Raw genomic sequence first — 14,365 nt, forward strand, 5'->3', positions numbered from 1 at the left:
AACCTTTCGTTGAATGAATTCAGCTAATTTCTATTCAAAGACACTAAACCAAAATGTGACTTTACGGTGCTTTTAAGAACTAACTCTTCCACAAACCGTTTACTGAAGGTATTCCTAAACCTTGCATTACAACAATGTTAACACTCCCTGTTCCACCTGGTTTAGACACATTATCAACTGTCATGGTCGACAGCCTGTTTGGCAACTTTCAGGATGGTATTCCAGAAGCAGCATCGGTACTGCTCACTATACAGCCATTACACAGCTGCACAAATGATTAGCCAGTAATTTAATGCAGCAAATACTTCTTTCTCATGCTATGTTGCAAAGCTTTGTACTAGTTTAGTGCACCGTTTAAGAGTAATATATAAACAAAAATGCCGTAAGCAGCAAAAACATCCCAATCCCTTCATTTTAAAAGCAATGAGGCAGAGTAAGATGAGAAAATACTTATAACATGCAAGTTTTTTGCGTGGTATGTAGCAACATGTAAACTACAAGAGATCCTGAAATGGGGAGATACTCATTTCATGTTTAGACTGAGTAAGCCTTAGTAAAGCACAAACTGAAAAAATACACACCATCTGTGACAACACACCTAGCACAAGCACATGAATAAAAGTTGGAGCCACTATAATAATGCAGTTCTGTAGCCAATAACATACCTACTACTTCTAGGTACACGCCACATTCAAATTTCTGTGTTTGTGGTAAGGCTGTATCCCATTACCTACCTCCAAATAGACCAGCTACAGAAGAAGGCTCATTGCGGAAATGAGAAGCGTTAGGGTAAGCTTGAGGACCACAAAAAGAATCTGATAAGGCGTGTCACACAAGAGAGAAAGCCAGGAAAGGAGAAGAGGGAGAGTTACAGAAAGAGAACCAAGATACACCATTTATCTGCTATTCAAAACTTGAATTTCAGGTCAGTCTATAAATCCACATATACTCTAATAACATAGAACTAATGGAATGAAATCAACACACATCAGACACATGATTAGAAACAAGTTTACATCGTCTATAACACAAAAGGGGAAAGCACAGTTTCAAACTTACAGCTATATTAGGTTAAATACTTTTTTTTTTTCCCCAGCAAATGCCATGTTTTACACCCTGAAAAGCAATTAGTGTAAAAGCTTCAAGGCATTTTTCTTATACCTGAAGTATAAGGATACAGCCCAATAGCAGATTCATATTTGGTTGCCACAAAGGGATTTAGTTCAGTAAATGGATTGTAATGATCTAAAGAACCAGAAAAAGTTATTTTAAATCCACATTCACATTATTGTAGCACCTTGCTTGTGGTACAGCTAAAATTGCACATTTACGTTTCACATATCGATCTGTCAGGAGGTCACACTTTGGTTCTAGGTATCTTTAGAGAATGAGACATTAGGAGAGAAGGCAGTGTATCAATGCCATCCATCTCCAATGACTTCAGGGCTGACAGGTGATGAACACTACACAAACCAGCGAGCGCCCCAAAAACCCATCAGGCTCCTTGTTCACAGCCCTGCACTGCTGTAATTTTGTGCATGACTGCAGAACAAATTACACAGAGGAAATCAATCTGATAGAATAACAACCTACTAAAAAAGGCTGTATTTCAAATGATCATTCTACATTCACATGAACCATACATTTTTGGAAGTGTAGGAAAGACCGATTAGAAGCCTAGGCCAGGTTACTACGCAGTAGTACCAGCCCAAAGTATTTGTACACTACTGCCTTAGCTAACTAATCCTCCTGGAGAGTTGTGAAGTTCACAGCAAGAGATCTTGTGCTTGATCCTGCATACTTTCTCTCTTTACTATCCCAAGATAAGCTAGGAAACTAGTTCTCTAAGGTGACAAAGTGTAGATGGTATGAATATCTCTAAAGAGATCCCTTTGTTTTATCTGTGTTAACAAGTATCAGAGATATCAGAGATCTCTGTTATAAAGAGTCTGGATTCTTCTGGGATCTATTCTAGTGGAGTTCAAACTGCAAAAAGAAAGCCTGTGGTATAGCACAACTGTCTTTAAACCTAGCTTTGCTTAAGAACAGAATTGACATGTAATTAATTGATTTTTAGTCCATGAAAGCTAACTTAATTCTTCATATTGAAAAGTAATTGAATTGCTATGTAGCTGCACCAACAGAAATCTTAGAAGGATTTCTCATTGTGACAGCCATGCTGAATCACCTCCAAAGCAAGATTTCAACAGTTTTAAAATGGCGAGTCATTAGTTTATTGCCTAGTAAGTAAACAGTGAGTAAAGCATGCACCAGAATGTGCATGGCTTCACCAGTTTTGTTAATAACACGACTTGGGAAAAAACACCCCAAAAAATTGGATTAAGTTCCCATGTTTAAAAAGAACATTCCAACCTGAGGAACCAAGCAGCAGCATTTGCTCTTCATTCTCAGGCATATGTAGTATTTTACCTTAAAATTCCTAATAAGAGACTTTGTGTAAAACTGTACTCAAACACCTGCTTTAACTATAACTAAGTTCCTTTACATCAGGTAGAATCCGATCTAGGTAGCCAAGCAAAGAGTTTAACACCATTTTCATGGCATAATTACTAAATCAAGTTTTAACATAGCACAAAATCAGCCCAAATGATCAGCTTTTAGTTTCTGAAAGGTCCCGCAAATATACTTTAGAAACTGAAATAATGTTATAATTTTTAGGAAATAGGAAATTATTTTAAAATGGTACTTTACCAACAAACATTTCATGTGTGGGTGTCCTACTGGTGAAAGTAGATACATCAGAAGACACAGACAGATGAGCAGCATCGTTAGTTTTTGTAAGGAAAGGATTTAGGTTTGGAATGGCATCATCAACACTATCAACAGTAGCAGAAAAAGGATCTGTTCAATTCCAGAGAGCAAGAGAAAGAAGAAAAGGGAGATTGATTTAGTTACATGCTGCTTCCTAAGTACTGAAGAGCAAGAGTTGAGTCCAGGGAGTATAGTTTTCTCCTGCCATCTCTAAACTTGGGATGACATAGCTAATTGTTTAATTGTCAAATGGTCCAGAATTATCTGTTCTCTGCTCAAGAAAAAGACTACAGGTGTCAGATAAAATTTTATTACTTTTTTTTTAAATTAATACCATCTTGGTCCTAAAGTATGCTTCTTACTGTGTTTTATACTGAAAATGTTATTCCTCTTGAAACACAATCACTTTTTGCTTCACTCAGTCATGTCCTGATACTTTCAACAAATTCTCTGGAGCAGAGACTGCCTCTTAGCATAACAGAGCCACAGGTGCTAAGCAAGGATTCAATGCAATACCATCCTGAGGATAGTTATAAAACCCCAAACAAACAAAATTAACAGAGCTGTACTTTTCCTCCTTCTTCAAACAGTGTTTACTTTTTTTACTGGGAATCATCCAATTTTCAAGAGCTATGAACACACCAAGGTAGCATACAGAACAAAAGCACATTCCCGACTACCTGAAGCATCAGAAGCAACAAGCTTGTGGATATGCCATTAGCTGCAAGCAAGCAAAAACCTTCTCTGCTTTGAAGGACAACAGCCAGTGAGCAGAGATGAGGAAAATGTTCCTTATTAAAAAACTGTCAAACTGCACTGGGGAATGAAGAAAACATGGATCTACGTGAGTCACTTCCCGAGGCATATAAGAGAGTTTCAAGGTTTCCTGAGGATGGATACTATTGCCAAGATAAAATACTCCTGTACTCCAGGATCCAACAGATACACAGGACAGGAAAGGCAGCTACAATACTCGCTGACAGAAGGAGCTGTGGTTTAACCGTCTGGCTTCAAAGCACATGAAACCCTTGATGGAAAACTCAAGAACTCACTAGTGAGATCAGCAAGAGTTGCACCTAGCACTATTTGTTTTATTACAGTGCCTAGAACTGCAACTTAATCTTCTAGGCAAAACCACTACAAAGAAATGTGTGAATAATTATAGGGGGGATTTCTTGAGTACTTCAGTTCTGGCCTTTTTTTAAAAAGACATCCCCAACTTAGTTACAGATTTATCCACAACTCTTGTAAATACTACTGTGATGTGTGCAGCAGCTTCAAAGCATAAGCTACTTTCCCTGAATCTCATCTCCTGATTCTAAACTATAAGTTTCACACAGCTTGATATCATGTAGATTTCAGTCACATTCAAGTCCTAAAAAAAATATGAAAAGTTAAAACCATAACTGCTTTATTCTTTGCAGGCATAATACACAGTTTGATTTCCCGCAAGCTCAAGATACCTCACTCAGTTACGACCTACTTCTCTCCCAAATTGCCTGGATAGGTTGCAAGAATGAGTGAAGTACCTTAAAAAGCCTTTTCCTAAATCACTGTCAGCAAAATGACAGTGTCAAACACTGAATAAAGGATAAGCAGAATAAGCTAGTAAGTATTTGCAATATGTAACAGCAACACAAAACTTTGTATTGTCTTATATATGTTTTAGTCATATTACCACCAAACACTTTGTGGATGTGCCAATCAGCCAGTCACCTGAAAGTTGCTTTCAGGTACTGCTTAAAACTAGACTGCTCTGAATGCTACTATAGAAGCTGTAGAACAGACCTGACAAGGAAATAGGTCAGATTATCTTTTAATCAGCTCCTGCTTGTTTTTTCTGTTGCCTCTTCATATTTTTCTGATTCTATCGGTTGTCCTTGTAATTGGAAAAAATCCTAACAGATAGGTCAAACATTATTTCCACATGGATACATCCATTTTGCTTCTGAAGTTTAGGCACAAATTGATAGCTGGCAAAGACAGACACAGCTGGAATGGTCCTGGAAGAATAAACAGCTCAGATAAAACAATATGAAAAAAGCTAAGAAGGACAAAAAGTTTTAAACTGTATTTGTCTGAAACTATTGTCTACTGGAATTATTTTTACACATGCACTCAACAGAAAAATTACTACATACTACTTTCTGTTCCCAAATCCCAAGGCTGTATATGGAGTTTCATGTGTTTTGACTAGTAAGACAATGCAATACAACTTTAGATTATCAAGATTCTCTCACAAGTGTCACCTGTTCTCAGACTCTTCATTCATCTGCCTCATTCTAATTCTAGCCAGTGTGTTCAATCTTGTCCAAGTCTCAAAACTTGGCAATGCTTGTGACAAAGGTAACTGAAAATTAATTGGGTTTAGGTAATTTATATCCTCGCATATTTAGATTTTTAAAATTACTGTCTCCCCCGACAGCAAAACCTCAGCCTTTCTAAAGCCCAATTTCATCCCTGAATACACACGGCATCTGTTTGTGTCAATGGAATCACTCTGCACCTTCAGGCTATCATTAGGCATTAGTGATTCAGGTGCTTTTAAGTATTTTGCAAACTTCTACCTTTAAGTTAACCAACTACAAGTATTTTACCTGAGAAACGATGACGAAGGGTTTTCGGTGACATCCCTTAATAGTTTGGAAAAAAAAAACCAACAAACCACCAACCAAACCACACAGTTACAGAACCCATTCTCTGGGGATTTTTAACCTTGCTAGCTTTAAGTTTTTTGGAAGCACAAGACAAAAGGCAGCCACTCAAATATAATGCCTTTGTAACAATTTATCCTTTTATTATGCCTAAGAGCTGCTGCACAAAATTTTTAACAGTAACTCTTCTCAAAGTCACCATATACACCAAATACAAACATCATGTCAGAAAATTACCTAAGGGAGGGATGCCGTGCAGTGGTTAGAGCACAGGACTGGAAATAGTTCAGGTTCCATTCTTGGCTCTGCCACTGACTTGCCGTATGACTTCAGACAAGTCAGTTAATTGCTCAGATTTCCCCATCTGCAAAATGTGGAAAGCACTTCTTATCTACCTCACCTGTGTGAAATGAGTGTTCATGTCTGTAAAAGCTGAAGAGATTTTTTTTTCTGATGAAAGATAGCACAAAAAATGGTGATCCCAGAATTTTAGCCTAAAATTTTAGCAGACAATCCTAAATCTTCACAGTTAATTAGATCTTAGAAGTATTTAGAAATGTGCCAATAGTAAGCAGATATATCAATGACAGTAACTGAAGATTCTTACCAGGAGTAACACAACATCAAACACACACAGACTTTCAGGCTCAATTTTCGGGTTAATAAAGAAATGCTAGATTGTGATGTGACCTTTGAGAGGAAGGTAATTTCGCCTTTTCTCTCTCACCCATGAAACAAATAGGACAAACTGAAACAGAAGATATTTTGCACAAAGCAAACAAAATGACCCAAAACATTTTTCTCCATTGCTAAACTCTAAGCCTATTAAACACTGAAATCTGTATGCATAACTTGATATGCTCCTCTCACTTCATTTTTCTCAAAAGATTCTCTGCTCAAAGCTAAAGGACAAGAAAGCTACTTTTACTTATTTTTGAAGTTACCACATATTAGTATTGCCTCTGTCAAAACTGTGTGTTATTTCCCTACAAACAAATGTGAGAAGGTACACAAAATGGAAAGTACAGAGCAAAAAGTAAACAGGAAAGTAGTACACATCACTGCTTATTATGAAGATATATTAGATAACTGGAAAGATGTTTAACAAAAGCTCATGAAAAGACATAGTGAAGTAACACTTCAGAACAGGATTATTTCAATGCCCACAAAACTTTCTGAAGCAGCAACTGCCCATTTTTCACATCATAAAAGAAAACATTTTTGCAAGCATCTGATTTATAAAAAAATAATCTGGAAATGGCCACATAGTTCAGAGGTCTACTATTTTATTAAGTGCCATTTATGTAGAAAACAAACATCTTTCTAGAAGATTTTTGTTTCTCCACCAGTATAACCAACAGTGCAAGGAGGCTATATGACCTACATCAGAAGTGTTCCGGAACACTGCAAAGCAGTAAAGAGAAAGTGGCTTTGAGTAAATGACTAAACACACTAACACTCAAACTAATCTGGAAGTACTATTCATGACTTCCTAGAACACTCTCGCTTGCCTCCTTGGTTCAAACACTTGCCTGTATCAGTAAGATAATCTAATATCTCATTCAATCCATTCCAGCAACTGGGCAGAATGACAATTCGGGTGTTCTGAAGTAAATTTCAGGGGGAAGAGTTGCTTACAAATTTTGTGCCTCCACTTAAAGAGATCCAATAACAGCTTTTTGTTACTCTGCTTTTGTAGTTAAATTAAATACAGCAAAGAATTTGTGAAGAGGTGCTTAATTTTGTTTTCAATAACTCTGGCTTTGATGCACAGTTGTCACAACTGCCTCCTTTCAGGCCTCATAGAAGTTCTGCTCTATTGTCATCTGCAAATTTGATTTAACATTAAACAAAATGTAAAATGTTTATTTAAAAAATTCTGTATTCAAGTTCCCATATATGCAACATGGGCTATCCAGCAGACATCTTCACAGAACTGACTTCTCAGAGCTAAGTTTCTGTAACCTGTTACATGATTCTTGAAGACAGCAGTTATGAAGCTGACAGAGCTGGTCAACAACTAAAGTGACTTTGCTACTAAGAATTCTCATATCAAAATTCTTTGTAATCACCACATACTGCTACATTATTTTAATCCATACCCAGATTTGACTTTCCACTCCCTTCATCCACTTGTAGCTTGTCTTTGCAAGATGTCTGTCTTTAAGGAAGAAACAGTCCACAGACTAGGGGAAACAATTACAGGAACATGGCCATGGCAATTAGAACCTTAATCTGATTCAGAATTCTTACCTCCCCAGGTACTTCCCACTGGTGGAGCAGCAGATATAGGATGTACAGACGGATGAAAAGTTGGCTGCAAATCAAGCAGATCATTTGGCAGCTTTGAAGTGCTACAAAGATAAATTAATACAACGGTTTGAACTACATCACAGTTTTCAAAACAAGGGAAATGCTATCAACTGTCAACAGCAAGGAAAGCTTTGTTACAAATTGGTTGTTATCAAACGGATAGAATGAAGCCGAAATCAGGAAGTCTGGTGAACTCCACATTTTCAGTTCTGTAGAAAAGTGTTAATGCAGCAAGCTAAGTTCTGTGTTATGCCAAGCGACTTTTGTCAAAGCTGTCAAAGACAGAAAGACAAGGAGTCATCTTCCAACCCAGGGCTAGAGCATGTTCTGTTCAGCAATCTTCAGCAGCTTTTAAAATAACCTTATGAAAGCCCTACAGTATGACAAAAGCAGACTGACAATGAACTGTAATGGGCTGCGCCACCAAAATATTACATCTAAATTCCACAACTCATATCTTTCCACTATCAATCACTGCTGAGAAACTGGCTTACCATCTATGAGCTATTAAAGAACTTTGGGGAAAGCAAAATGTAAGAAGCCTTGAAACACTTTATCACACACCAGTTGTGTGAATGAAAAACTCATTTAAATGCACATTTAGACTACTCAAAACCAAATTGAGACCCAAGAACATCACATGGAAATGAAGAGTGAAGTCTTAAATACTACTGCTGCAGTAATTTTGAGTGTCAAACAGAAACAGTAAAATTCATCCTCTTGCAGAGAGTTCGTTTAATACTTTAAATTAGTCTCAGGAATAAAAAAGAAAAAGAGTACTGGCGTTCACCCAGAACTTTTTAGCACATGAAATAAAGCACAATTTGCACGTATGGCTGTTACTATGGACAGAGGCTAAATCACTGTGGCATCCAAGCATCTTTTGAAAGGAGACCGGCACAAGAGTTTAAAGCCTAGTAGCGACATCCTAGATCTCTGTATATTCTCCTGCTGACTCAATCACTTGCATCATTCAGATTTTACTATTTCATTTCAACAGTGATTGAAGTCACATTTTGCCACTACTGCTCCTATTAAAAAGCAGCATGGTCTGGCATAGCCCTGTAATGTGAGCAGCAGAGCCAAGATAACATTCAAGGTAAAGCTTGTCCAAGTTAATGGTAGGGATTAATCAGACACATTGCATCTAACAGCAAGCAACTGAACTTATGACCCAACATATCCCCTTCACAGCAGCTCCTGCTGTAAAATCTGTTCTTTGCTCACAGCATTCATACTGCCAGCAACTGAATTTAAACATGAAGACGAAGTAGCATTTGGTTTTTTAAGAAGAAAATGCTCTTGTCTTCACTATGTAGCAATTCTGGCTGTTTGAAGAAGCTTTATCAGATGCTTCTGGTTTAGACCTCTTAAGAAACAAGATCAGATATTCATGTTACTAGTTCAAAGCATATGCTCATTTCAAATCTGCCTCTAAAAATCAATTCAAAATTTCTTTTTTTCAAGAAAGTCTTTCCATTACTAACACTGGCAGCTTCTCTAGTTCCTTATTTCCCACATACTTGGTATCAAGTAATTTCTCAGCTTTCTAATGGGGAAAGTAGGCTGTCAAAGTTCTGACTGCTTTAAAGAACGGGCGATTCTTATGTGAGCTCTAACAGAATAACTGAGCAATTCTTTATGTTTAGGATCACACTCAAAGCAAAAATATGCTGTCAAAGAGCTATTTCCTTCTATGCTGATAAAAGCACTGTACCTTCTGCTGCTTGATTTGACAGGTATTTTACAGAATGAAGATCACACACTTACTCATACCAACAGTTCCTGCTAGTCAAAGATCAGGATTAGCGTGCAGTGAGTACTCTTGCACTATCTTTGTAAGCCCTTGCAGACAGATATGTACCAGATAAAACTCAAGAAAGCAAAACCTGCCTCTTCTTTCAAACCCTATTTCAGGTTTTCCTTTTTCTGAAAATCTACCAAGAACACTGGTTATCACTCTGCTTTTAAAGATCTAGAAATGCAATATTAAGTTCAGTATCATCTTTATGACCTCCCAAACCAAATTTTTATTTGACTTTTCCCAAATTAACTTCTGAAGTGCTTTGGGGGACAAAAAAAAAAGTGAGTTTTACAGTTCCAACTGTCTGGCTCACTGACTAAGAACAGCTACAAAGGCTGTCAGCAGCTGGTTTGTATCAAACTATTCTGCAAATGAACAATGAAAACACTTATGTTATTTATGGCAATAGGTTATTTTCCCATCAACCTCACCCAAAATCTAATTTCTTATGACATGACTAACGTACACCCAACCAACCTTCACGCAATGCACAGTGCAGCAGTAGTTCAGAGGAAGCCCTAGCTCCAGTGCATCTCAGCGAAGCACCCCCATTAAGCATACCTGTTTGAAGAGCTAGGGGTAGAAAAAATATCAATGGCTGGTGTAGTCATTATGCTTCCTGCTGCAGTTGACACAGGAGAAGCTGCAGTTGTTAAAGAGGTATGAGGTTTCTTTGCAAGTTCTTTTAGACGTTGTTCCTGTTGGGAAAGTGAGCTGGCGTAAGAAATCCAGAAACAACATTTGTGTATACGACTTTGGAGATAAGTAAAGCAGGACTAAAGAATTATTTTTATTTATTCCACACACTTCTGTCACCTACTTAAAAGAGTCAGTGGTGCCATAAATCCTTCAGAAACTATCTTAACAAACCCTCCACAAGTTGTATGGTATATGTACATAAGATTCTACTTTCAGTACTTTGCCAACAGTACATGTTCAGTAATTAATAACTGTTTTTTCTTCTTTGCTCCTTTAAGAATCTTAGTAAGCTATCAGCAAGAACACAGGAAAAATGTTTTCAATTAAAAATTCTGTATGCCTACCTTTAAAGCTTTTAAGCGAGCCTGTTCTTCCTCTAACGCGGCTTGTTTTTCCCTTTCATCAACTTTTGTGAGGGACAGGCCAGTGCTTGCAAGGGAAGAGACTGCATTGGAAAGGGTGGTAGCCCTGAAGTAATTGGACAGCAAAAAAGTTGGCTGTTAATAGGTGACACGTGATAGGATCATCTAAAGAACACTTTGCTTGTATCCACCCAGTCTCCTTCTGAACTCTTTGTAACATTGGTTCTATCTTACACTGTACAACACGAAGTGATACGTTTACATAAGAAACACCGTATGAACTACAAAATGGAAACACCTAGAAATCATGCTATCTAATCTTAAACACTGGATTTTGATTTTTCCCCCTTTAATGCTTCCCCTCCAGAGTGCATCACAGAATTCATGTTTGAAGCCTTTGCTCTTTCCCTGTTTGCCTAAGATGGTATTTGTAGATACAGGAGAATCTCCAGTAATCTGGGCTCCAATTCAAATTATTATTAATTTAACAGGTTTAGTTAAGAAACTATCAAAGCACCTAGATTATCCCAGAGGAAAAGCTTGCAATTTATCATCATGTTTAAAAGTGTGCAAAAGACTTAAAAGAAATACGTAACTTATAAAGCAAGCTTAATCTATTTCAAAAGAAATATTCTGAGTAGCAGCTAACAAAATGGTGCTAAACCCCAATATTGTCACTACCATAAAAAAGAACATATAAAATATTACTGTCTTTTTTTTTGAACATGCAATAAAGAAATGCTATTTAATTTTGTAAGTCTTCCCACCAGTACTAAGCTTTTTAAAATTTAAACAATGAAGTTAGTTGCCTAGAAGACTTATCTAGATTGCACTTAGTGTTTGTGTTTTATAGCAAGCACTCAAAATCAGTGAATGCCTTTACCATATACATTATGGCTTTTATCCTCAATTGCTTTAAGAATACACTCTTAATATAAGTACTTTTGGAAACATTTCCTTTTTTTGACAAAAAAACAAGAATAAAGTTGAGATCCAAAAGTCTAAGGACATTAATAAATGTTGCATACCTTACAGAAGTTTAACCATTAACAAAAAATAAACATTTGCAGGAAGTAAATGAAAGACAACTTAGTTTCTCTTCAGAAGATCAATATTAGATGTTAAAATTATAATATCGGGACTCTACAGCAAGGAGCTACAAGCACTTGGATTTTAGTTCTCTTGACCTGAAAGAAGCTGTCTTAAGTACTCAGCAAAAAATATAACTTGCTGGTCTATCATTGCTAACACAATGTCTTCAACATAGCCTACACAAATCTTAGTTAATAATGAAATAAAAAATAATGGATTTAACATTCGATTCAAGAATTGTTTAAAAGGACAAGGGCATAAGCACCTGCTTGCAGCTGTGGAATCTTTGATTTTCTTTCCTTCTAGAGAAGCTAAATGTTGTTCCAAAGCATCAAGAAGGCTACTTGGTGCCTGCAAAGAGAGACATTCGGGAACAATTGAAGAATCTAAGGCAAAGCAAAATGACTTTCAGAGGATGAAACTGTAGGGCAACTGGTACAACAGCTCAGAATACTTATACCACATCTTGGCATCCTGTATGTATTTAACTACTTAAAATATCAGGTGATGTACTCCCCTCACTACATTACTCTGTCATAATGACTCACCAGTAGGTACTGAAATATGTCAAGAGATGTTAAAATTAACAGCTAGGAAACAGCAAGCAGACAAATTGGAAGCAGTCGGTATTTCAAAAGACACTAAGAAGGAAATCGTACCTGAAGTAATTTCTATGTGCAGACTCTGCAAGCCTTCCCAATGATTTAAATGGGCATACAGCTGACAACAGGCTTGCTAAAAAACACAGCTGCATAATGTCACGTAAAAGTTTCACTATGTGAACTCACAGATATAAACTGCGTCTTCAAGCATGATAGAACTAAGGTGGTCTTAAAATTCAATTAGAGTATGACAGAAGAGATCTGTAATATTTAATAGGATCACTGGATACAAAAGCCAGGCTCTGACAGAGGTTGGATTTAATAACAAACTTGGAAATAACCTGGTCACAATGTATGCAAGAAAGCACAAGTGAATGCCATAATGCCAAGTTTTTCTGATTATGCAACCCCAAAACAGACATGTACTGGCAAACACATAATAGGTTTATCTACCTGTGAGAGGTCTGGTATGTCTCCTCTGTCGATTCCAACTTGCTGTAATAAAAAAAATGAGCTTTAGAACCTGCTTGCTTTCCTTAAAGGCAGAGATGCTCAAAACCCAAACAACATTAAGATGAAGTCATGTAAAAAGCACAAACATTTTAAATCTCCACAGTCTGAACTCTATAATGGTTGCCTATTCTGTTAAACATATACAAATTTGAAGTAGGTGTGTTGAAGAGATATTTTAACAGATACGACCTTAGAAATAAAACAGAATAAGAATTCAGAATTTTAAGGCTAGAGAAGTTTGCCTATCCCATAATTTGTGGTAAATTCTCAGACCTACTGATACAGAGCATGTATTTGCTAAAGCAAAGCACCTCATAAGTTTTGTAAAGGAGCTGTTTTCTAAAATGCACATCAAACTGAAGATGTAACAATATATATCCTGCTGCAGAACAATAGAAAGATTAATACTCTCAACTTCAGATGTTATAGCTGAAGATAGCAGAAGGAAGTATCTCTGATAAAGATATTCTGTCAGGACAGACAGCAAGACAAGCTTTACAGCTTAATTTTTTGTCAAGAGAGATACAAATAATGAAGGAAAGCAACACGAGAACAGGAACACATCTCAACTGGGGAATTGCATAATATTAGGACAGCAATGCATCAATGGTTCATAAACAAGAATGCAGACTAAATTTTTTAAAAAACACAAAACAAAACATATTGCAAGGTAACTGCTTTTTCATCTATAAACACACCTACAGCCAAGGCATCTTTTAAAAAAAATAATCACAAGTTCATCTACTGGTCTCAATTTCTTATTTGTGAAGCTATAACTTCATTTAAAACTTATGGCAAAAATGTGGCTTTCATACTACAATACAGCTAGAACCATAGAAAGCAGAAGATCACCATGAAATTACTCGATTTGTTTAAAGCAAGGCTATTCAAAGAAAGCTCACAATTATTATGTAACTCAAGAAATATTAAAAAACATATTTATACACCCTCCTTAAGTAAAAGATAAACCAGTGTGTATTTTGTAGTCAGATTTTTCGATACAGTCCTCAAATGAACTAATCACCAAGGTCAAGACTGACAAGATGACCCTTGATGGGACTGCAATTAGGCTGGAAGGAAGAAATGTATCTGCTTTATGAGAAAATAAGCTCTTTATAAGCTGTTTCAAATAAAGGGCAAAGTTTGGCTGACTAAGGTTTACCTCTGCAACTTTAAGGAACTCTGAGATCCGTGTCATTCTAGTGAGGAACTTCTTATATATATCAAGGCCTTCTTTGCATTGGTTCTTTTTCATATCAAAGTATTTTTCTATAAACAGTAAGAACACTTGCATTAAGAAAACGAGCATTCTCCAAAGGATATACAAAGTAAAAGCATATAAAACAAGACAAACAGAAAATGCCTGCAGACCTGTTTTATTATGTTAACTGCAGAAGTCACTATGCCTAACTTGCACCAAATGACAAAAGCTCTGCTCAACATGAGCTAATGATCACATGCATGCAATTACACCTTACCTTGCAGGTACTAGATCTCACAAAAGCATAACCACCCTGAAGAGGACAATCAAGTTTATTAATAGGTCACCCAAAG

General features: G+C 36.7%; 1 protein-coding gene across 9 annotated transcripts in view; it reads right to left on the reverse strand.

Moving 5' to 3' along the window:
- PICALM (phosphatidylinositol binding clathrin assembly protein) overlaps positions 1 to 14,365 on the reverse strand; it is a 70,754-nt gene that overhangs the window by 18,520 nt on the left and 37,869 nt on the right. For 3 of the 9 annotated variants that reach the window (XM_074918175.1, XM_074918184.1, XM_074918166.1), the window contains exons 7-15: positions 13,974 to 14,080; positions 12,752 to 12,793; positions 11,962 to 12,047; positions 10,587 to 10,710; positions 10,105 to 10,241; positions 7,680 to 7,780; positions 2,713 to 2,862; positions 1,162 to 1,245; positions 735 to 815 (exon numbers count right to left, since the gene is read on the reverse strand). In XM_074918175.1, coding sequence (XP_074774276.1) covers positions 735 to 815; positions 1,162 to 1,245; positions 2,713 to 2,862; positions 7,680 to 7,780; positions 10,105 to 10,241; positions 10,587 to 10,710; positions 11,962 to 12,047; positions 12,752 to 12,793; positions 13,974 to 14,080 — 912 coding nt within the window. The remainder of the gene's footprint in view (positions 1 to 734; positions 816 to 1,161; positions 1,246 to 2,712; positions 2,863 to 7,679; positions 7,781 to 10,104; positions 10,242 to 10,586; positions 10,711 to 11,961; positions 12,048 to 12,751; positions 12,794 to 13,973; positions 14,081 to 14,365) is intronic. The other 6 variants (XM_074918219.1, XM_074918211.1, XM_074918236.1 and 3 more) reach the window with 4 other exon arrangements.

The sequence above is a fragment of the Athene noctua genome, chromosome 1 (assembly GCF_965140245.1).
Source record: "Athene noctua chromosome 1, bAthNoc1.hap1.1, whole genome shotgun sequence".
Lineage (NCBI taxonomy): Eukaryota > Metazoa > Chordata > Aves > Strigiformes > Strigidae > Athene > Athene noctua.